This window comes from Salvia miltiorrhiza, chromosome 3 (assembly GCF_028751815.1).
Source record: "Salvia miltiorrhiza cultivar Shanhuang (shh) chromosome 3, IMPLAD_Smil_shh, whole genome shotgun sequence".
NCBI classification, from domain to species: Eukaryota; Viridiplantae; Streptophyta; class Magnoliopsida; order Lamiales; family Lamiaceae; genus Salvia; species Salvia miltiorrhiza.
Window position 1 is genome coordinate 12407705 of NC_080389.1, and position 25525 is coordinate 12433229.

Here is a 25525-nt window from a genome sequence, read left to right on the forward strand (position 1 = left end):
ACGACTGTAAATCGTCGGGTTTACAGAACCACGGCGGCGGCAGCGACGATTTGCAGAAGGAGAGGAGCTAGAGCTCGATTTGCAGAAGGAGATGAACTAGGGCTCGGGCTCTCTCCACCGACGCTTCGAATCGAGAGAGAGGAGACGAAGGAGCAGACCGGCGTCGAGGTCCGGAGCAACGCCGGCCTCGCCGGTCTTTCAATTGCAGCGGCAGCAGCGAGGACTCCCGGAGGACTAGGGCTCGCCCTGTGGTCTTGAGCGCATACTATCGGAGAGAGTCAGCAGAGGAAGGAGAACGCCGGAGCTGGGCAGTGGGAGACGACGCCGGCCGGTAGCCGAATGACCGGAAAAAGGGAAGGGCCGATCGAAGAGAGGGCCGAGCGGCTCTGTGTGAGAAATTTTGGAGAGGTAGCGGCGTGAATTGTGAGAGAAAATAGAGAGAGAACCGAGATTGAGGGAGAGAGTGAGGATTTTGGGCTCTCTTTTTGGGCTCTTGAATTTTTTGTGATTGGGCTTGAGGAATTAATTCCTTTTGGGCCTAGTTTATTTTATTGGGCCGGAGATTAATTCAATTGGGCTTTGCTTATTTTATTTCCATTGGGCTAATATATATATTGTTTGGACTCTATTATTTTTATAAATGGGCTCTTATTATTTATTTTGATTGGGCTTCTATTAATTGTTAATAATGAATTTATTATTTTTATTAATTGAACTCCTACTAATTAATTGATTAAGTTCAATGAAATTTATTAGTTAAGCCCAATGAGATTTATTAATTTAGGCCCCATTGTTAATCCTAATTATTTTAATTAGTGATAAATTTTTAAGACTTACTAATCATTAATTAGTAAGTAAATTAGATTATTTTAAGATGAGTAGATTATTAAAGATTAATAATCCGTCCTCATAAGACGAGCTTTAATTCCTTAAATAGGATTAGCATCTCATAATTTAATTAAAGGAATATGAGTCATGCATAATCATTTCACGCATCCTCATTTATTGAGATTTTTCGAGAATTAGAATCTTATTTTATTTTCTCGGATTAAAGGTCAAGCACCAGAGTTAGAGCTAAACCGTGAGTCTGCTATTCAGGTGGGCTTTCTACGTATAAACTAAAATTATATATTAGAATTGTTAAGACTTTATGCTTATGAATTTAAATGATATTGTCAATGCCTAAATGCTTTATGTTTTATTATTAATTGCCTATCTGATGTTAATCGAATTCGGATTCTGGATGGGACCGCAAATCCCTTCGGAATTAGTGTACACCTTGTGATCGTGAGTCATCTAGCGGGTTGGCCGATCATAGTGTCCGTAGAGGGAGGCCTCCCTCTCGGCACGAGTTACTGATATGGTGATTAATGATATAAAATACCTGCGCGGGTTATTGATGAAAGAAATGATATTATGTTTGGTAAATACGAGTCTTTAAAGGAAAACCCTCGTATCTTACTACTGTTGAAAGGCTTGACAATAAAATATTATGCATGTATGTAAATTTCGGCAAGTGTCCACTAAGTACTTTTGTACTTAGCCCTGCATGTATTTTTAAATGTGCAGGTTGAGCTGTGATCGAGGATGTAGTGTGCAAGCGGAGCTTTTGTCAATTTAGGACGAGAACCTCAGAGTGGAGTATATGTCTTCATACATATACTCAAGTTATTGTTATTCCGCTGCGAACACTGATTATGTTAAGATATTATATCGTTTGTCAAATAATATGTATTATTTAATAATGTACTAAAACCATTGAGTACCCCGTTTTGGGATAATATTATGTACGGTCCCCTTGTGGCCTTCGTTGATATCTAGATATTTCGATTGAATTCTTTATACAAGTCGAGTCATCAAGAAGCTAAACATGCCCCTTTTCTAATCCCGCTCCTAAAACCCCTCCCTTAGTCGCGGTTTCCCCGAATTTGCTATCCTTAGCAAGTGCGGTCGTGACAGAATGGTATCAGAGCATTTCTTTTGCTCTGAGTACTACTCATTCCTTCTAAGTTGAGTCTAGATTAAGTAAGTAAATACACTTTGAACTAGTTGACAAAAGCTTGGCACTACATCTCGTCACGCTCAACGGAGGTTATGGTAAGTACTTTCAAGTTTTAATTAAGTTAATTTCTTGAAATGTATGAAGCATGAATAAGTATGACTATGGTATGAATCACAAGAACTTAGAACTGTTAAGTTATATATGCTCACTCTCACGACGGAACATAGAAGAGAACTTAGGGAGATGCCTTAACTTTTTCTTCATGTTACGATGACATCGACAATGACGGTCGAAATAGAGAAAGAAGAATCACACAAAGGGTCGCATGATGAAACCACGAGCATGAAGATTGAGCAGCATAACGAACGCCAATAGTACGTTGATGGCATGGGCATAGCTTAAATATTCGAGTGTTTTTCTACGATGAGATCTCGAATTAGCTTGGCCTTTTGAACTTATTTTGTTGAAACTTTTAGTGCTCGTTGCTAGATTTAAGAAAATATCATCATCACATAACAAGCCCTAAGTTCGGTAAACAACAACACTAGAACTATATGATAGTCGAATTAGGTAATCTGTGATTAAGTATTAAGAACCTGTATGGCTTGTGTAAATGCTAGATTTAGATGATGAGGTGTTCTTGCACGTTATGGTTATTGAACCAAACTTGTTTTCCGATTTTAGATATTTAGAACCTTATCGCCTTAAGTTACTTGTCGTGTGCTACTTTTGACGATAGAATTTCCTTTGTTAGATGGCGAGAACTGTTTTCACCCGACGACGACCACTGCCCCCATGGGCTAGTCCAGAGGAGGTCGAGCGGTCCTACCGCACCTATGCTCCATGTCACGGGGATAACCTCGGACAGTTCCTCGCAGGTTTTCACAGACACTGGGTCGAGGCGAGTGCACATGGAGTATCAGGGTATGACGGTATCCAGAGGTTGATCTTACTGTTACCTTCCGAGTGGCAGGGATGGGCTAGGCAGATCTCTGCCCACTACATCTTTCGCCGAGAAGATTACCACGACCTCATGGGAGACTTCCCTAGCTTTATTGCGGAGCTTCAGATCTGTTTCACTTTGTGGGGCCGCGCCCCTCCAGGGCCCTACATCCTTCCGGGAGACTACGTACAGGTGGGGACGCCTTTACCAGCGGAAGCACCCACTACTGCTCCCGAGCCCTCGATGGCCTTGCCCAGAGATCCTTCACCACGAGCCTCAGTTCTAGGGCGCCGTGGTAGGCACGATGACGAGGCAGGCCCTTCTCGTCCACGGGCTCGCAGAGATTTCCCATCGCCTCCTGACTCATCAGCCCGGACTGCTACTCCTCCACCACCAATGATACCTACGGCAGAAGCAAGGCTTTCGACTGCCATGGCCAACGCTGACAGGGTCATGTCCAACCTGAGGGAGTTTATAGATAGGGGCAAAGCCCCTATGCAGGAGGATGATGGTACAGTACCGTATGGTACGATGAGGAGTACTCATCCCGAGCCCGTGCCACCTCCAGCTCCGATCAAGCCTCGCACCACGGTCAGGATCAGCACCAGAGACGATCCGATCCGTGAGATTGTGGACGATATCTTCCGCTCAGCCCAGATCATGCAAGAGACAGGCGAGGGCCAGGGAGAGACTCCGTTGCCCAGCTGGGAGCCGGGCGAGGATGAGGAGAAGGACCCTGAGGAGGATGAGGAGGAGGACCCCGAGGAGGATCCAGAAGAGGACCCCCTAACGTCACCAAGGAGCAGCCGTACCGCGACTCAGGGTTCGCGGATTTGATAATTTTTTAAGCTTGTTGATGTTTTCCGGAAACGATGATTCATTCCGATATTTTTGTAACCTATGACTATGATTTTATTTATGTTGTCTCTAGCTAGCATTAGTACGAAAACGTTGGTCTCTAGGACGTTCCATGATTAAGTACCCTTGCGAGGTTGCTTAGCTAGTAAACCGGTACACCATAGGGAGTACTCGGATCGACTTTACTTACGTTTTGGTTGACGATGTAAAAGCCCTCGATGAGGCAATTTTTTTCATGATATATCTATATATGACCCTAGCATGGGCTTTCTGCGACGATCTCGTGTATGTTTTATGTTTCTCTACGGGTTTTATTCCTCACAAGTCAGTTAAGAATGTAGTAACTTTGAATAATGTGACTTGTGTATGCAACGGTTCCTGTTAATATCTTAATTTTGGAGTTATGATAAGTTAAATTTGACAAACAGTTCTTTATTAATTGCCTTAGAGATTCCTGTATAGAATGTATTAAAAAGGGTGTTTGTAATTTACAGAATGCCGCCTAAACGAGGTCGCCCCCCTAGGAGAAACGTTAACAATGATGGAAATCGCGATGAAATACCTGAAGGGCGGCGAAACGACAGGGAACCTACCCCACCCCCTCCACCCCCTGCTAGAAGGACTGAAGAACTGTTTCTTCGACAGAATCCGCCCACATTCACTGGGACAGGCGACCCAGCCGAGGCCGAAGCTTGGATACGCGCCTTGGAGCGTATCTTCACTTTCCTACACTGCACAGAAGAGGAGCGACTCTCGTGTATGTCTTTCCAACTAGCCGGATCGGCTGACTTTTGGTGGGAAGCCCGCCGAAAGACTCTGACTCCCGAACAATGGGCAGCATACACTTGGGAAGACTTTAAGACGGGATTATATGATAAGTATATTCCCAAGAGCTACAGAAAGAAGAAGGAGGCTGAGTTCTATAGCCTGAAACAAGGGAAGAAGACGGTGACAGAGTATGACAGAGAGTTCTGCGATCTATCGCGTTATGCTCCACAACAGGTGGATACTGATGAGAAAATGGCGGAGAAATTTTGTGCCGGTCTGAGGCACGAGATTCGGATGACTCTAGCTAGTCATGGTGGACTCTCATACACTGAGTCTTTGAACAGGGCACTGGACATCGAAGCTGCGATGCCAGTAGAAAGGTTGGCTCCGCCACAGACCTCAGCGCCAGCCAACCCACCTGCACGCCCTCAGAACTTTAAAGGGAAGCGCAACTGGAACGACCATAGAGGAAATGAAAACCAGACTAACAAGAGGCCATGGCAAGGAAATGCGCCGTTGGGACAATATCAGCAACAAGGACAAGGGAAGCAACAGGGTCCTGCCCCGGCTGGAGGCAGCCAAAGACAAAATGAAGTTCCCCTTTGTCCAAAATGCCACAAACCACATCGTGGTGTCTGTAAGGCTGGAACTGACAGTTGCTACACGTGTGGCCAGAAGGGCCACTACTCCTCACAATGCCCCAACAAACAGCAGGGCGCGGCAATCAGGGCCACTTATGCCCAGCCCCTGCAAGCAGTTCAAGGGCAACACCAGCCCCGCCAACAACAGCCATACCAGCAGCAATACCAATACCAGCCCCGCCAACAACAGCCATACCAGCAGCAATACCAACACAAGCACCAACAGCGCCAACAGCAACAGAGGCGGCAACAACCATTGCCGCAGCAGGCGAGAGCCTTTGCTCTCACCCAAAACCAGCCCGAGAAAAACCAAGGAAACCTGGCAGGTATGGGCAAGCTTAAAGGTTTTTCCATAATGATTCTGTTCGATACTGGTGCCTCGCATTCTTTTATATCTGCCCCTTGCGTAGATACCGTAGAAATCGAATCAGAACGAGCTAAGTGTGCCTTAAGAATCACTACACCCTCAGGAGAAAGATCTACCACCACACATGTTTGCTCGAACGTAGAATTTGAAATAGGAGAACTTAAGATGGTAGCAAACAATCTTAATATTCTGCTCATGTGGGACGTAGATATGATCTTAGGAATGGACTGGCTAGCTGAGAATCACGCCACCATCCTTTGTAGTGAACGAAAAAATTCTCTTCGACCACCTGGAAAGGAACCGACGGAATTTCACGGCATAGGTATGAAGAAAAGAGTACCAGTGATATCCGCATTACAAGCCAGAAAAGAGATGATGAAGGAAGGAAGCACAGCTTATCTCGTCTACCTAAACGGGGAAGCTAGTGAAGACAAGAAGGTGGAAGATGTGGCAATAGTACGAGACTTTCCAGAAGTTTTTCCTGAAATATTGCCAGGACTACCTCCAGACAGGCAACTAGATTTCACCATTGATCTAGAACCTGGATCTGCCCCAGTATCAAAGGCACCGTACAGGATGGCCCCAAAGGAACTACAAGAATTGAAGGTGCAACTACAGGAACTCTTGGACTTGGGTTTCATCAGGCCCAGTGTCTCGCCTTGGGGAGCGCCTGTACTCTTTGTCAAGAAGAAAGATGGAACCATGAGAATGTGCATTGATTATCGAGAGTTGAACAAACTGACGCTTAAAAACAAATACCCTCTCCCAAGGATAGATGATTTGTTCGATCAACTCAAAGGAGCCAGTGTATTCTCAAAAATAGATTTAAGGTCTGGTTATCATCAACTGAAGATCAGACCAGAGGATATATCTAAGACCGCTTTCCGCACAAGATATGGTCACTATGAATTCATTGTCATGCCATTTGGTCTAACAAATGCACCGGCAGTATTCATGGACCTCATGAATCGAGTTTTCCATCCATACTTAGACAAATTTGTCTTAGTGTTTATAGATGATATCCTCATCTATTCTAAGAATGACCAAGAGCATGAAAATCATTTGAGAATCATCCTGGAGACATTAAAGACGGAGAAGTTGTTCGCCAAATTCAGCAAGTGCGAATTTTGGTTGAAAGAAGTAATGTTTCTAGGGCACATCGTATCAGCAGATGGAATCAAGGTGGACCCCGCCAAGGTGCAAGCAGTGCGCGAGTGGAAATCACCAACCACACCTAATGAAATCCGAAGTTTCTTAGGTTTGGCAGGATACTACCGGAGATTCATCGAAGGATTCTCTAAAATAGCGAGACCAATGACGCAATTACTTCGCAAAGGAATCAAGTATAAGTGGAACGAAGAGTGTGAAGCCAGCTTCCAAGAGCTGAAGAAGAAATTGACAACTGCACCAGTGCTAGCAGTTCCAGCAGCCGATAAAGAATACGTGATCTTCACAGACGCGTCCAAAAATGGGCTAGGTTGTGTGTTGATGCAAGAAGGAAAGGTTATTGCCTACGCCTCGCGACAACTAAGGCCACATGAATTGAACTACCCCACTCATGATCTGGAACTGGCAGCAATTGTGCATGCTTTGAAAATTTGGAGACACCATCTATACGGAGTTAGATGTGAAATCTTCACTGATCACAAAAGCCTTAAGTATTTTTTCGAGCAGAAAGATTTGAATATGAGACAGAGGAGATGGCTCGAACTCGTAAAAGATTACGACTGCGGTATCAACTACCACCCGGGAAAAGCTAATGTAGTAGCTGATGCTTTAAGTCGTAAAACTCAATCCGAGTTAGGACTTCTTCTCACTCAAGAGGACACGCTTGTAAGGGATTTTGACAAATTGAAGATAGAAGTGGTTCAGCCACCGGCAACGACAAGAGCAATTATTGCAACTCTAGTAGCCGTCCCAGACCTCAGAGAAAGGATCGTCAGTGCCCAGAGAGCGGATGAGAGCTTGGAAAAAGTTCGTCTCAAGATCCGAACAGGCACGCCAGGAGGCTACCAAGAGGCAACGGATAACGCAGTTCTTTTTGAAGGAAGATTGTGTATTCCCCATAACGAGGAACTGAGAAACGAGATCATGAGTGAAGCTCATGACACGCCCTATACCGCTCATCCCGGAAGTACCAAAATGTACCAAGATCTAAAACAGAAATTTTGGTGGGACGGGATGAAACGAGATATAGCCTCGTTTGTAGAGCGTTGCCTTGCATGCCAGCAAGTGAAAGCTTTACATCAACGACCATATGGGAAATTGCAGCCATTGGAAATCCCAGAATGGAAGTGGGAGCACATAGCGATGGATTTCGTGACGGGTCTACCCAAGACAAATAGGGGCAACACAGCTATTTGGGTAATAGTAGACCGTCTCACAAAGAGCGCTCATTTTATACCGATTCCAATTACCCATGGATCGGAGAAACTAGCCCAACTGTACATTCGTGAGATTGTACGGCTACATGGAATACCAATATCCATTACTTCAGATAGAGATTCAAAATTTACTTCTAGATTTTGGATCAGTTTACAGAAAGAGTTGGGAACGAGATTAAACTTTAGTACCGCCTTTCACCCTCAAACAGATGGACAATCAGAAAGGACAATTCAGACCCTTGAAGATATGTTGAGGACAGTGGTGCTAGACCGAGGAGGAAGTTGGGAATCAGTGCTGCCGTTAATCGAATTCGCCTACAACAATAGTTACCAGGCAACCATTGATATGGCACCTTATGAGGCGCTGTATGGAAGGAAGTGTAGATCACCACTTTACTGGGATGAAGTGGGTGAAAGAAAAATCCTTGGGCCAGATGCAGTAAGCGAGATGATTGAGACCATCCGCCAGATTAGAGCAAGAATTAAAGAGGCCCAGGACAGACAGAAGTCTTATGCTGATACCCGACGAACTGAACTACAATTTCAGATTGGAGACAAGGTTTTCCTTAAAATATCACCCTCGAAAGGGATCGTTAGATTCGGTGTTAAGGGTAAGTTGAGACCCCGTTTTGTAGGACCTTATGAGATCCTAGAAAGAATAGGTCCCGTAGCGTATAGGTTGGCACTGCCACCTAGCTTTGGAAACGTCCACAATGTGTTCCACGTGTCACAGCTGAGACGGTACGTGTTTGACCCCAAACACGTGATTCACCAAGATGAAATGATTCTTAACCCAGACTTGACGTACGAGGAAAAACCTGAAGCCATTTTGGACCGAAAGGTGCAAGAGTTAAGGAATAAATCGATCGCGTCAGTCAAAATACTGTGGAGACACCATGGACCGGAAGAAGCAACGTGGGAACTTGAGGACCAGATGAAAGAAAAATACCCAGAACTTTTCACATAGGTATGCAAATTTCGGGACGAAATTTTTGTTAAGAGGGGTAGTATGTAACAACCCGCTCTTTTATTATATTTAAATCCAGGAATACGATAATTATTATTTCATCTTTCAGTAAATCAAACCCAGTAATTATTTATGATTTAAATTCAGCTTATGACACTGGATTATATTCTATTAAGCAGGATTATTATTTTATTACCAAGTCAGTAGTTTCGCGTAAATAAATCGCAATGAAAATTATTGAGTAAGTCAATAATTATTTCAGATTCATAACTGACTTAGCGAAGTCATGTTATTTATTAATCACAATAGAATTATTTTTCTATTTTTATTATTATTTCTTGAGTCGTGAATTTATTCCGGTTTATGCAGAATTAAATCTACGGATTTAATTTAGAATTTATTCTAGCTAAGAAAGGAAGCAGATATCGAGTAGTTTCATAAACACGCGATATTAACAAAACCCGGTAGTTGGATTTTATTTAAAAAAAAATGCAATACAATATTACAGATATAGAAATTCCAAGACAAGAATTATTGCTTCTGTTTATACTTCACTTTACAAACCCCTATTTTTCTATCTATCTACCAACACTAAAAAAAAAAAAAAGGAATAGTGTATGTGTGTGAAAAAAATCTGCAGCTATCCCTTAAGCATGCTCAGCCATCTATTCTGGACATTTTTTTGACTCCAACTCCACGCCTATGTAATATTCTTTTTTGACTCCAGCTCCAGCAGCATATTTGCAAAATTTTCACACCCGAACACCTTCATGTGGTTTCAGATTTCAGCAGCTATTAATCTTCATTTCATTCCCATTCCACACTGCACTGCTCTTCATTCGGTGCTCTGCCAAGTATCCTCAAGCCATTCCAGTAACACCTTAACACTTGAAGAAGTGAGAGAGAGATCGTTTATTCATTACTCTGCCAAACTGCCAGATTATCTCAGTTCATTCAACAACCAAAACAAACATTCAAGGTATTGATTCTATCTCAAATATCCATTCCAGTAAAGCATTCATACCAAAGCATGATCAGTTTCACAATGATAGAAAACCATTGTAGGCATAATGAACTTAGCAAAGTTACACTCTTTATAGTGCAAACACCAATAACTCTTATGCAAAGCAAGAACAGGCTGCACTCTTTCACCACTAGGAAAATAAGAATTGTAGAAGATGTACCCCTAGACTGCCTTTGTTCGTATGTTGCTAAGACAAATACAGTAAAACCCCAAACTCCAAACCACACGCCATTTTCATAGTAGAGAAGAAACTACGCTAAGGATGAAGGAAGAAGAGAGAACTTAGCTTTTAGACAACGAGGGACGCGGCCCTGTTCAGTCGGGCCGAGAGACGACGAGTGGGCGGCGACTCGCGGGTGAAGCAGCAGGCGTTCACCGGTTTCCCAATGACAGCGGCGCGACGAAGCTCGCTGGTCCTCTATTTTCAGCAACGGCGAAGGCAGCGGCTATCTCCAGATTTCGGAGTGACAGGGGCGTTGGGGAGGACGACGCGACGATGGAGCTCTCACCGGCTTCGGAACTCAGAGAAAAAAAAACTGGAAACGGCGGACTCCCCGGCTCGCCATTAACTGAACCACAGCAGCACCGGAGGAGCGCTCGCCGTTTGTTCTTCTGGTCAGTCGATTGGAAATATGGCAGCACAGCTTCGTCGGATCTAAGAACGGCGACAGCAGCGGCCCCGATCACCGATCGCACAGCTCTCGTTGACTCTGCCGATTTGGGAGGATGAACGGTGACGAACGACGACTGTAAATCGTCGGGTTTACAGAACCACGGCGGCGGCAGCGACGATTTGCAGAAGGAGAGGAGCTAGAGCTCGATTTGCAGAAGGAGATGAACTAGGGCTCGGGCTCTCTCCACCGACGCTTCGAATCGAGAGAGAGGAGACGAAGGAGCAGACCGGCGTCGAGGTCCGGAGCAACGCCGGCCTCGCCGGTCTTTCAATTGCAGCGGCAGCAGCGAGGACTCCCGGAGGACTAGGGCTCGCCCTGTGGTCTTGAGCGCATACTATCGGAGAGAGTCAGCAGAGGAAGGAGAACGCCGGAGCTGGGCAGTGGGAGACGACGCCGGCCGGTAGCCGAATGACCGGAAAAAGGGAAGGGCCGATCGAAGAGAGGGCCGAGCGGCTCTGTGTGAGAAATTTTGGAGAGGTAGCGGCGTGAATTGTGAGAGAAAATAGAGAGAGAACCGAGATTGAGGGAGAGAGTGAGGATTTTGGGCTCTCTTTTTGGGCTCTTGAATTTTTTGTGATTGGGCTTGAGGAATTAATTCCTTTTGGGCCTAGTTTATTTTATTGGGCCGGAGATTAATTCAATTGGGCTTTGCTTATTTTATTTCCATTGGGCTAATATATATATTGTTTGGACTCTATTATTTTTATAAATGGGCTCTTATTATTTATTTTGATTGGGCTTCTATTAATTGTTAATAATGAATTTATTATTTTTATTAATTGAACTCCTACTAATTAATTGATTAAGTTCAATGAAATTTATTAGTTAAGCCCAATGAGATTTATTAATTTAGGCCCCATTGTTAATCCTAATTATTTTAATTAGTGATAAATTTTTAAGACTTACTAATCATTAATTAGTAAGTAAATTAGATTATTTTAAGATGAGTAGATTATTAAAGATTAATAATCCGTCCTCATAAGACGAGCTTTAATTCCTTAAATAGGATTAGCATCTCATAATTTAATTAAAGGAATATGAGTCATGCATAATCATTTCACGCATCCTCATTTATTGAGATTTTTCGAGAATTAGAATCTTATTTTATTTTCTCGGATTAAAGGTCAAGCACCAGAGTTAGAGCTAAACCGTGAGTCTGCTATTCAGGTGGGCTTTCTACGTATAAACTAAAATTATATATTAGAATTGTTAAGACTTTATGCTTATGAATTTAAATGATATTGTCAATGCCTAAATGCTTTATGTTTTATTATTAATTGCCTATCTGATGTTAATCGAATTCGGATTCTGGATGGGACCGCAAATCCCTTCGGAATTAGTGTACACCTTGTGATCGTGAGTCATCTAGCGGGTTGGCCGATCATAGTGTCCGTAGAGGGAGGCCTCCCTCTCGGCACGAGTTACTGATATGGTGATTAATGATATAAAATACCTGCGCGGGTTATTGATGAAAGAAATGATATTATGTTTGGTAAATACGAGTCTTTAAAGGAAAACCCTCGTATCTTACTACTGTTGAAAGGCTTGACAATAAAATATTATGCATGTATGTAAATTTCGGCAAGTGTCCACTAAGTACTTTTGTACTTAGCCCTGCATGTATTTTTAAATGTGCAGGTTGAGCTGTGATCGAGGATGTAGTGTGCAAGCGGAGCTTTTGTCAATTTAGGACGAGAACCTCAGAGTGGAGTATATGTCTTCATACATATACTCAAGTTATTGTTATTCCGCTGCGAACACTGATTATGTTAAGATATTATATCGTTTGTCAAATAATATGTATTATTTAATAATGTACTAAAACCATTGAGTACCCCGTTTTGGGATAATATTATGTACGGTCCCCTTGTGGCCTTCGTTGATATCTAGATATTTCGATTGAATTCTTTATACAAGTCGAGTCATCAAGAAGCTAAACATGCCCCTTTTCTAATCCCGCTCCTAAAACCCCTCCCTTAGTCGCGGTTTCCCCGAATTTGCTATCCTTAGCAAGTGCGGTCGTGACATGTAGGCTCGTTGCCAAATCTTCGAGTGCTTAAACTGACTCATTGGGCTTGCGAAGGCAGCACTTGGGAAACAAGTGATGGAGAGTTCCCTCTTCTGGAATTTCTGGTGATACAAAAGTCGTTTCTCGAGGATTGGATAACTGAAAGTAGCCACTTCCCAATGCTCAAAAGCCTAGTGCTCGACGAGTGTTCGAAGCTCGCTGAAATACCAGAAGATATCGGGGAAATTCCAACACTCGAGCTGATTGAGGTGAAGGGGAAAGCGCGAACTGGTGAAAAGGTTTCGTCATAATCAATGCCCTCGCGTTGACTATAACCCTTTGCCACCAACCTAGCCTCGTAGGTTCGTACTATGCCATCTGCATCTCTCTTCTTTTTGAAGATCCATTTGCAGCCTACGGGATATTTCCCATCCGGCAAATCAACTAGTTCCCAAACTAGATTGAAGTACATTGAGTCCATTTCGGAAATTAAGGCTTCAAGCCACTTCTCCGAGTCGGTGCCTGACACCGCTTCGGTATAGGCCTTAGGTTCATCATCATCCGAATCAACTCCATCATCTTGGTTCTCAACCAATAGATTAAGTCTTACAGGTGCTCGACGATTCCTACGAGGCCTATGGAGTTGTTCTTGCGTTTGTTCGGGTTGTATATTCTGAATGTGAGCAGGTTCCTCTGTGTTGAATGTTTCAACAGTTTCGAATTTTCAAGGACATCCTCAAGATTTTCTTGAGGTGGTGGTGACACAACTATTGTATCATCGTGGCTTTGATGCATCTCATTGTCTTGAGGTGTCTCTCTAAGAGATATTCTCCTTCCCAATAGATCATCAAATACTCCCACTGAATCCTTGTCCACACCATTAGACAAGTTTTCATCCTCTATGTTATTTTGCAGTTCTTGAATCTCTTCAAGTTCTATCGTATTGTGACCTTGTTCCTTATAGACAAAGGTGTCTTCAAGAAACGTCACATTTCAGGAAATAATCACCTTGTGATCACCGGGAACGTAGAAATAATATCCAATTGTTTCCTTAGGATATCCCACAAAATAACATTTCTCACTTTTAGATTGCAACTTATCAGTTAAGACTTGCCTTTTTGCCACACCATAACTCATATGGTGTTTTCTCAACTGATTTAGAAGGAACTCTATTCAGAATATAAACAGCAGTTTGTAAGGCATGACCCCAAAGGAGTAAAGAGAGACTTGCAAAACTCATCATAGATCGAACCATATCTAATAAAGTTCGATTCCTCCTTTCGGATACCCCATTCATTTGAGGTGTCCCCGGAGGAGTCCAGTCTGACCGAATTCCATGTGATTTTAAGTAATCAAGAAACTCATGGCTTAAGTATTCTCCTCCTCGATCTGATCGAAGAGCCTTTATACTTTTTCCAAGTTGTTTCTCGACTTCTAACTTGAACTCCTTAAATTTCTCAAAAGCCTCAGATTTGTGCTTCATGAGATACACATATCCATACCTCGAAAAATCATCAGTAAAAGTTATGAAGTACGAATATCCACCTCTTGCTTCTGTTGGGAACGGTCCACACACATCTGTGTGAATCAATTCTAGCAAGTCTTTGGCTTGTAACCCCTTCCCAGAAAAATGTTTCTTAGTCATCTTACCTTTGAGACAGGATTCACAAGCACCATATGACTCAAGGTCAAATGATTTGAGATAGTCTAACTTTCTCAATCTTGCTATCCTGTTCTCATTGATATGACCAAGTCTACAATGCCAAAGATATGTAGTATTATTCGCATTACTCAGCTTAGGTCGTTTGTTTTGTACATTGAGAATACTCCTTTCACATTCAAGATAATATAAACCATTCAAAAGAGAGGCACTTCCATAAAACAATCCATTAAGGGAAAACGAGCATCGACTGTTTCCAAAAGCCTTCAATGTCCAACATCGGAATGGAAATAATATTCTTAGAAATATAAGGAACGAAGTAACAATTACTTAAAACAAGTCTATTTCCCGAAGGAAGATCTAATCTATAAGTCCCCACGCGTTCAGCAGCAACTCTTGCTCCATTTCCCATGCGTAGATCGACTTCCCCGGGCATCACTTTCTTGGTTTCACTTAGGCCCTGCACATTATTGCAAATGTGTGAGCCACAAGCTGTATCTAATACCCAAGATTGTGAATTATCAATAGACATGTTTATCTCAATGACAAACATACCCGAGCTCAAACCCGATGCACCTTGTGCCTTATATTTCGGGCAGTCTCTCTTCCAGTGCCCCTTTTCATGACAGAATAGACACTCATCCTTTGGCAACTTCGGCTTTTTCTGAGCCCCTCCACCTTTAGGCTTCAAACCAGCATCAAATGTCTTCTTCTGCTTTTTCTTCTGCTTGTACATCCTTTTGGAAGACGTGGCAGTAGAGCTCACCATGAGCACAGATTTGCCTTTAGAGGTGGAAGACTCATAGGTCTTCAACATGTTATGAAGCTCAGGCAGGCTTGCCTTCGTGCCGTTCATATTGAAGTTCACAATGAAGTTTTCAAATGAGGCAGACAAAGACTGCAGAATCAGATTGACAGAGACAGTAGCGGGTAGCATCGTTCCAATCGATGCCAACCTCTCAATCAACCCGATCATCTTCAGTACATGATCAGAAACCTGACCCCCATCATAAAGCTTACATTTAAAGAGATCTCGGAGTATCTCATACTCCATAGTCTGAGCTTCTGAAGCATACAGACTCTTCAAGTGTTTCAACATATCATAAGGGAACATGTGTTCGTGTTGCCTCTGTAACTCCGTAGTCATAGAGGACAGCATCACACATTGTGCCGATGTTGCATCCTCGACATGCTTCTTATGAGCAGCTTCATCAAATGATGCATACTCAGCAGACTGCTTGTCAGGAATGATAGTGATTGGGTTGTCCAAGACATACTCAATCTTCTCTAGCCTTAAGACCAGACGCAAGCAACGGAGCCAATCCGTAAAGTTTGACCCAGTCAACTTGTTTGTTTCTATCAAACATTTCAGTGACAAATTCGACATATTATCTGATCAATAAATAAAGAAAAGCAAATTAGAAAGAAAAAACTATGATCACATTATATCACTAATCAAACAATAGGCTATCGTATTGATTAGCTCCCACTAATTTTAACATATCTTACGCCCCCAACGTAAAACACGAATTTATAATCCATATAAATCTTAGTGGTCCAAGATCCAAGTCAATATTATGCGGCCTCTGCTTTGCTGATGACTACAATAATATTACTTAGTAGGCCTCTAAGCCAATTGCAACAACAATTTTGCAACTCTTGGTTGATTAATCCAATTAATCTGCGTCCTTAAATCATTCTTGGTCGCTTTGCGTTCAAAAATAATTTAAGCAAGTCAACCCCATCACACGGTGCCAACCTATGAATGAGTCTTGGCCTTGTCGATTTAGAGCATACAATTTTATGTAAATACCCTTGGACGAAAATGTTAGGTACTCAAACAATTATGATGGACGACGCGTTTTGTGCTTTGCACAAAGACTTATATTTAATGGGGATTTAGCATGTGATAGCAATTGCTTATATTTAATATCCAATATTAAATAGCAAAGCAATTACTGGGTGCCGCCTACTCAGGCATATAAAATGCGGACCACACATATTGGGCGCCGCCTACCCATACATAGCAAAGCGGACTACATATACTGGGCGCTGCCTACCCAAGATAAAAGCGGTCTTTAACTACTATAGTTAAATAATAAGCATAAAATCAAATAGCATGCTTATCACATAAAGACATAAAACCTCTACGAATAAAATCATTAATCAAATTAATATTTAATTTTCTAATTAAATATGGGTTAATCAATTTATATTAATTCTAAATTAATATAACCTTATTTCTATTATTATTAGTTCAAAATTAATAACAATAATTTAAATTTATTAATCCAATTAATAAATTAATTTTGAAATTTGGGGTTCAATTATTAATTCAAAATTAATAAAAGTTTTTTTTTTTTTTTTATGTCACAGCCCCAAATGGGCATTTAATAAAATGCAGGCCCAGCCCCATTTATTATGTCAATTTCGCAACCCATGGAAGTCCACAGCAGCAGCCCACAAAAGGAACAGGCCCAGCCTTTGAACACTGCAGCCCAACAACTCCTCTTGGCCCAAAACCCAATTTTCAGCAGCAAGGGTTTGAGAAAAGGATTTGCAGCAGCAGCTGCCGTCTCCTTTCTCGTCACCACGCCGCCGCCGCTCGAAGCCACGATGCAGACGACGTCGCGCGACCTCGTAGGACGGATCCTCGCCGGTCGAGGCTCGATGACGCGTCGGAGGTAAGCGACGACGTCTCCAGACGCTTGCCTGCGTCCTCACCGTTTCTCGGCCATTCCGGCGGAAGGAGCATGAAGCTCCTCGTCGCCGTTTACAGCCGTGGATCCGCCGCCTCCAGCGTGCAAGACCTCCACCAACAGTCGCCCTCCATTTTTCTGACTCCAAGCCCGAGATGGCGGGACTGCCACAGGGATGCAGCGGCGCGTCGGCTTGAAGCATATGATTGAGGGCCCGCAGAAATGCCTTTCCAAGGGAGACTTTGTCATTTCGTCCTCCACTTGCAAAAATAAAGTAGATAATCCATTGGCTTTATTGTAAAAGGAAAACATATGGTTGGTCAATAATGAATAGTTTATCTCTCTGTCTTCTAAACTAGCCCTGCTCTCTTTCAACCATTCTTCCAGCTTAGTTTATCTTTATCTGCAAAAATCTAGTAGCAGAAACTTCTTAACTGTGATCACCAAAGATGGCTTATGCTGCTCTTCTTTCCCTCGCCCGAACCACTGGAGAAATAATCTTGGATCAAGATAGATATTCCATTTCTCCTAATAAAAAACAACAAATTCGATCTATCTATGAACCATTTATTTTCTTGCAAGAGTTTCTTGAAGATTTTCCCGAGAAAGCCAACATCTTGGATGGGCGAATTAGAGATTTAGCGTATGAAGCAGAGCATATTATTGAGTCTTTCATATTGGTGGAAGCTCGATCACATTGGTGGAATGTTTTAGCTGTCAAATCAAAGCTAAAATGGCAAATAAGAAGGATAAGAGCACCCGCATCGCGGGTCCTCGATGGGGTACTCGAGGAGGCCATCGTCCTCGAGGAGGGCGATGCGGCGAGGAGCTCCTCGAGGACTCCTCGAGTTATCGAGTATCCTCGATAGGGCGAAGGAATGGCGCGTGCAATGCACGCGATTGCACGCGCCCAATTTAAAAAAAAAATGAAAAAATCGAAAATTCGAATTTATATACACTTTTTGACTGCAGCTCCTCGGTCTCCGCACCTTTGACCGACGGATTTAATTTTTTTTTTTTTTTTTAAATTTTCCCTTCTTCTTCTTCTTTAAAACACCCATCTTCTTCTTCTCTTCTCCACACCTCTTCTCCTTCTTCCTTCATCCTTCTTCCTTCTTCTCTTCACACCTGTTCTTCTCCTACAATTTTCTCCGTCATGGATCCACACAACCCTTTCTACGATCCAAATTGGTGCCCTGATCTCTCCTCCGATTATCATCCCGATATGGGAGGAATCAACTTGGAGGAGAGCCCGCCCGAGGAGGAACCGGTGAGTGCTCAGCAGAGTGTCTCCCCACCAAAAAAAGGCGGCCGGAGGAAGGAAAAGGCCACCAAAATGAAGCACGACAAACCAAAAGTTTACCGACATACTTACCTTCCACAGCATACGGATCTCATCGTCCAAATTTGGGCGGAGGAGACCAACGACTCGATCCGTGGGACGGATCAGAAGGGAGAGTCATATTGGGGCCGGATCCGCGAACGTGTGTGCCCCATCATCGGCGTCGACCTCGGCATTAAGAAACTTCAAGGCCACTGGTCCCGGGTGAGCGCGGATGTGCGTCTCTGGGAAGCTGTTTGGGTGGAGACGAGCAACAATTGGCCGTCCGGTCATTCGGATGATATGATTCGTGAAAAGGCCCAAACCATCTTCAAGGCTAGAAGCCCAACCAATGCCTCCTTCAATTTCTGGAACGCGTGGAGAACTCTCCGGCACAATCCCAAGTTCAAGTCGATGTACCTCCTTGGAGACGTGCATGCCTCCAAGAGGACAAAGACTACGGAAGAGGGCGGCTTCACCACCTCGGCGTCGGGCGAGGAGATCTCTTCTGCTCGGCCCATTGGCAACAAGGCGGCGAAGGCGGCGGCCAAGGCGGCGAATGCGGCGGCGAAAGGGAAAGGGAAGGCTGCAGCGTCGCATACGAGCTCGGATCCTCCACCAGAAATTGTGGAGAGGTTGGATAGGAACGACGCGCAGATGAGGGCATTCACCGCCCAGTACCAGCGGAGGAACGATCTCCGGGAGAGGGAGCTCGATATGCAGCTCCTGAACACGGATACGACGAACATGACGGACGCATAACGTGCATTGCACGCGTCCATGGTCGCCGACGTGCTCATGTGTCGTGGTCTATCCTAGGCTTTTAATTATGTGATTTTAATGATGTTTTAGGTTTTTTAAATTTTTATGTATTTTTTTTTATGTTTTAAGTAATTTTAAATTTTTTTTATGTTTTAAGTAATTTTAAATTTTATGTTTAATCCAGTATTTAAATATGCAATTTAAATTATGCAATAAAATTTAAATGAAAAACATAAAATCAAAACTAATATTATCAAGGAGGCTATCAAGGAACCCCAATGCAGCACTACCTACTCAATAACACAAACACTATCAAGGAGGCTATCAAGGAGGCTATCAAGGAGGTCCCAATGCGGATGCTCTAAGAAAAGAAACAAATTCAATCACAAGGGAGGTGATGATCATCAAGAATAACAGTGCAGATGCAGTGCAACTTGGTGCTTCTTCTTCCGCAGCAACAGGTTTTATTTATTTTATTTTTTATTTTTTATTTTTTTCAAAGAGAATTAATAGTTCCTCATTTCTCCTTCGGTGACTCGAACTCCGACCTTTCTTCTGCAACAGGTTCACCATCCAGATCTGCTCCGATCATCAAGATTGGCTATATGGTTGGTTTACATGAAGATTTGCTAACAATAAAATCTCGACTCTGTGGAGAATCGCCCAATTTAGAAGTTATCCCAATCGTTGGAATGGGAGGTATAGGAAAAACTACTCTTGCGAAGTGTGTTTACGACGACCCACTAACAGTGCAGCGGTTCGATATTCGTGTTTGGGTCACAGTATCACAGGACTACAATGCAGATGTAGTTTTATCAGCCCTCCTAGCTTCCATGGAAGAGTTTGATAAAGATAGATCCGAGGAGAGCAAAGATAGATCCAAGGAGGATGAAGAATTGCCTGGGGCGAAAGTGCACAAGATCTTGAAAGGCAGGAGATATCTCCTTGTAATGGATGATATTTGGAGCACAGATGCTTGGGATGATGTAAGAATTATACTTCCCGACGATGGTAATGGAAGCCGAGTCATGTTAACGACAAGAGAAACTGATGTGGCTGCTTATGCCTGTCGTTTGAGCTGTCCCCACAAGATGCGTTTCATGGATGAGGCTCAGAGTTGGAATCTACTTCAGCAGAAGGTGTTTGCACACCTAGATTGCCCTCCGGGGTTGGAGAACATTGGAAAGGAGATCGCGAGAAGCTGCAAAGGGCTGCCACTCGCAATCGTGGTGGTTGCAGGGCTCCTATCCACGGTCAGCAACAATCCAGCTTCATGGAGCGAAATTGCACGAAATGTAAATTCAGTTACTATAGGAGGACAATTTGAAAATATATTGTCTTTGAGTTACACTCACTTGCCTCATTATCTGAGGCCATGTTTCTTGTACATGGGAATGTTTCCTGAGGATTGTGAGGTCCGTGTCTCAAAACTCACCAAATTATGGGTAGCTGAGGGATTCTTGAGACGTCTGAACAGATCTAAAACCTTAGAAGAAGAAGAGGCTGAAGATTTTTTGGAGGATCTTGTCAAAAGAAATCTTGTTTTGGTTACCAAGAGAAAGTGTGATGGCAGGATCAAAAGTTGCAGCCTCCATGATCTTATGCGAGATTTGTGCATAAGAAAAGCGAATGAAGAGAAGTTTCTGGTGAACTTCAGCAGCGGGCTTTCAGTAAAGGGCAGAAAAAATCAGCGCCGTGTAAGTGTTACTCGTTCGGGTTTACCATATTTTCAGAAAATATATGGCTTAACCATCCATACGATTTTGTGCTTCCATGGCATTTCTGTAGCAAACAAGTTGGAAGGTTTTAGATTGCTAAGGGTATTGGATGCAGGAGATGTTTATGTGCAATCACTACCAGATCAACTATTTGACCTATTTTATCTAGCATACCTTGCTGTCTACTATCGTGGAAGGATACCTACAGCCATTTCAAAGCTTCGTAATCTTGAGACTTTAAGCCTTCACGCAAAGAATAATTGGATGAACTTTAGATCATATTTAATCCGTTTGCCACAGGAGATTTGGAGGATGCCAAGAGTGAGACATCTTGTCTTCTATGGCAGGTTACCAAATCCAGAAGGAATAACAGCTTCTAGTCTAGAAAACCTCCAAACACTCTCTATAGTGTCACATACCATGTGTAGTGAAAGGATCTTGAGAATGATCCCAAACCTAAAGAAATTGGAAATTGATTGCTCTGATGGCGAAATTTTCCTCAACAGTTTGGTGCATCTGCGTCAACTTGAAGATTTGAAGTTACGTTCATCTTTTAGAATTGTGTTTCACCATAAGGATGACTTCACTTTTCCTAAGTCTCTGAGAAAGTTGACATTAAGCCGTGTGGCTCTTCCTTGGGAGGAGATGACTATTGTAGGCTCGTTGCCAAATCTTCGAGTGCTTAAACTGACTCATTGGGCTTGCAAAGGCAGCACTTGGGAAACAAGTGATGGAGAGTTCCCTCTTCTGGAATTTCTGCTAATAGAAAAATCGTATCTCGAGGATTGGATAACTGAAAGTAGCCACTTCCCAATGCTCAAAAGCCTGGTGCTCGACGAGTGTTGGCAACTCGCTGAAATACCAGAAGATATCGGGGAAATTCCAACACTCGAGCTGATCGAGGTGAAGGGGAAAGCGCGAACGTCACTTGTGGAGTCGGCCCAGAGGATTCTAGAGAAACAACAAGAGTGGGGAAATGATGCCCTTCAAGTTCGTTGCATGGCTCATCGATGATGTGCTCTTTCCATCCTTCTGTCGACACAAAAGATTAATTATGTTGCAGATCAGGTATTCGCACATCTCAAAATTTCTAAAATTTTCAGTTCTTTTTTAAAATGTTTACATTGTGGGGGTGCTTGGTTTGGTGGATGTGATAGATAAAATTGATAAGATTGATAGGACTAGAGGTGATTAAATAATACATCCAACTTTGAGATGATAAATAATCATTCAATTGGATGTTGGGCCAAATCATGCAAACCAAACACTTGATTAAATTGAATTATTTTATCAATCAGGTCTTATCATTCAAACCAAACATCTCATGTAAAGATTAATGTTTTTGTTCATTAGGAAATATGCAATCAAATGTGATGAACTAGGACTCAGATTCTCACAATGAAAGTTTTGGATTCAAGTTCGTTTTAAGACTCGCTAATCATGATACTCTTCTAAAGAGGTAACTCCAAATTCCTTCTAACTAAATTCTTTTATATATACTAATAATAACAGGCATAGGTATTATGTACCAAATTAAGAGGGTATTAAAAGAGAGAGAGAGAATCAATAATGATTCCTTATTTTCCTCATTAGTGACTCAAACCCCTGACCTATTGGTTGGAGGGGAAGCGTCAAACTAAGGGGGTATGTTTCTAAGCTTAATTATTTTAGAGAGATGCTTTAAGAGTTTATAAGATGTACTCCTTCTGTCCCGCTATTCATGACCCATCTCTTTTGGGCACGAGTATTTAGGAGAATAAGATTATAGTGTAAAAGTGTGTAAAGATGTGTGGAGCCACATTGTTTGTAGTGTAAAATCATTACTAAAATTAGAAACTGGCCATGAATAATGGGACAACCCAAAAATGAAAACTTCATTAATAATGGGATCGAGGGAGTAATATTTTAAGAGCTTATAAATTGTTAAAGTGTTTGGATAATTGAGTTAATTAATTGAAGAGATTATAGTGAGTTACATAGTAAAAATCCTAATTACAGAGTATAAATTGAAGAGAAATAAAATTACAAGGGCATATAGCGGACTTTGAGTAGTTGTAGCTTTTGAGTTTCTTATCCGTATTGTTTATCAAGTGTGTGTGTGTGTGTGTGTGCAGCCAATGGAATATGGAAAGAAGTGTCTTCGACCAGAGCTATTTTTCTGTATGCTTTGATTAGTGAAAATTATATTTTTGCTCTGTTTTTATGTCGTGGATAGAGCCATTTATGTTATTCTCTAGTTTCATTGCTTCCATGGTGTAAGAAGCTCAAGAAAATAATTTATAGCCCAAATCAAAGTAACAATTTTTTTAGGAGAATGACAGTAAAGTACAACTCAATTGGTAAAACACTTCATTAGGAATTCATATCATCACATGAGGAAATAGAGAATCATAATTAATCATCTTTTCTGTTCATTGTTCTTCATTTATCTCAAACCCTTCACTCTGATCACCATTCCATCAACTAGGTCACCCATACTATAAAAAGTTATTCATGCAAATCCCAAAATAATGATATCCTAACTATCACGCACAGCCAAATCTATCTTTTAAACTATTTTTTGTTCCAACTTTGAAGATTGAGACAGGCAAACCAAATTAAGATAACTAAACAAGCATAAGATGATCAATCTCAATACTCGTTATTTATTCTGCCAACATATGAAGCCCAAACACTAACTTGAACCAAACCTAGCAAATAGGTGGTGACAACTGTTTTAAGTAATAAAGTCAGTAAATATGAAGCAGAAATCTTTCAGGCTTTAGGTTCATAGGATATACGAAGCTCTAACATGCGTAGGAAGTACTGGCGTGCATTCGGTTATATGGTTTGGTTTTTGTTAAAACCAAAAACCAAACCAAATCATATTTTGTTCGGTTTAAAAAAAAATTCGAATCGAACCGAATTAACCGGAATTTTGTACTTAAAACCGAACCCAACTGAAAAAACCGAATTAAAAAAAAAAACAGAAAATTCCGAAAAAATCCGAAAAAGCTATAAAATTAAAAAAATATTAGAAGTTAGATTTTATAAAATTATTATTAAAATATTATATATATAAAATATATATATTATAAATATAATTCGGTTTTTCGGCTTTATTCGGTTTTAAAAAATCCGAACCGAACCGAACCGAATTGAAAAACCGAAATTTTATGAAAAAAACCGAACCGAAAAACCGAAATAACCAAACTATATTTTAAAATTTTGGTTTGGATCAGTTCGGTTATTCGGTTTCGGATTTTTTGCTCACCTTGAGTAGGAAGTCGATTAATTCATCTACCTTCCCAAACATTCTTCTTCCTTTAACTTTGCGGCAATTCCTCGAACAGTCAGTTCTCTCACAGCCTTGGGCCCTCTCTCTGGCATAATCCATGGGCATAATTAGCCAAAATGGGCTTTGTTTAACATCAACGGGTAGTTCTATTCATAGCCTCCATTTTACTCCTTATAGCCCCTCTTTTAAAATATTAATAACAATTAATTAAGAATTTTATTATTCTACCCTATATTTTATAGTCCCCAAATTAAACTAATTTTAAATTTTAAATAAATTTAAAAGAATAAACACGTATAGCCTCTATCGTAAGCTGAAAATATTTATAGCCCCCATATATAAACCCTGAAAAAAATTGTATAGCCTCCAATTTAGAATTCTAATAATCACATAAAATAATCGATGCAAACATCAAGTTCGATCATTCTGAAACTTCTTTAGAATTCTACGATGAAAATATTGGACGAAAATTCTGAAATCAAACGTGATATACAGGTATTTCTCCCGAATATATTTAGAAATATAAGTATGTTATTCTGATTCTTTATAACTGCAGTTTGATTTTTAATATTACGTCTTGTGCTTAATTAATTGTTGTTGAGGCGGCGCTTTAATGTGAGAACTGAGAAGCGGTGCTTCTAAAATCAATTATTGCCTCAGATTTGAAAACTAACTAATTGTTAATAGCCGCAATTGTTGATTGTTTGCTCAAGTGTTTGACCTTTTACCTTTTCTTATATATAGCCTTCCCCTCAATATAATCAGGATTTTGCTTCATCGTCATCATTGCGGCTGTTGTGTGCTTCTGTTGTCGATTATTATTATTATTATTATTATTATTATTATTATTATTATTATTATTATTATTATTATTATCATCTCAATATATATATATATATATATATATATATATATAAAGTTTAGCAATAATTATCAATAGCAATCAATTCATCGCCGGAATCTGCCTCTGGAGCCAAGAACATCTCTGCAAATGGTTAAAAGGGAATTGCGGAAAAGGGTGTGCCCAAGAATCTCACTTCTTCTTTGATGAAGAAACAGAGCAATGACACAAATGTTGAGAGAAAAGGGACAGATGATTTGATTAAATCTTTGATGAATTGTGATTTCTTTTATGGGGGCTATGAACGGAGAAATGGGGGAAGGGAGGCTATGAATTCTTCAATATGAAATGGGGGTTATAAAATTGAAGTGATAATTAATTTAAAGTTTAATAAAATTTGGGAGCTATAAAATATAGGGTAGAATAGTAAATTCTTAATTAATTGTTATTAATATTTTAAAAGAGGGTCTATAAGGAGTAAAATGAGGGCTATGAATAGAAGAGCAAAAGTAGGGCCCAGCCCATGCCGCGGCTTAAAGTTATAAACTCATGCTATCTAAATTTGTTCAAAAGTGAATTAAGGAAGATCTTTTATTGAGCTGGTCCAATAG

At 41.4% G+C, this 25525-nt stretch overlaps 1 protein-coding gene and 1 long non-coding RNA gene across 2 annotated transcripts; both read left to right on the plus strand.

Moving 5' to 3' along the window:
* The first annotated feature begins 15927 nt into the window (after positions 1-15927).
* LOC131017682 (uncharacterized) lies at positions 15928-17353 on the plus strand. Its single transcript, XR_009099779.1, has 2 exons — positions 15928-16936; positions 16981-17353. It is a non-coding gene; the product is annotated as an uncharacterized LOC131017682 (long non-coding RNA).
* Positions 17354-19619: 2266 nt separating this feature from the next.
* Positions 19620-23197, plus strand: LOC131017533 (putative late blight resistance protein homolog R1A-10). Its single transcript, XM_057946319.1, has 2 exons — positions 19620-21864; positions 22150-23197. Exon 1 carries the CDS (start codon positions 19684-19686, stop codon positions 21808-21810), a length of 2127 nt encoding a protein of 708 aa, XP_057802302.1. The 5' UTR covers positions 19620-19683; the 3' UTR covers positions 21811-21864; positions 22150-23197.
* The last annotated feature ends 2328 nt before the right edge of the window (positions 23198-25525 follow it).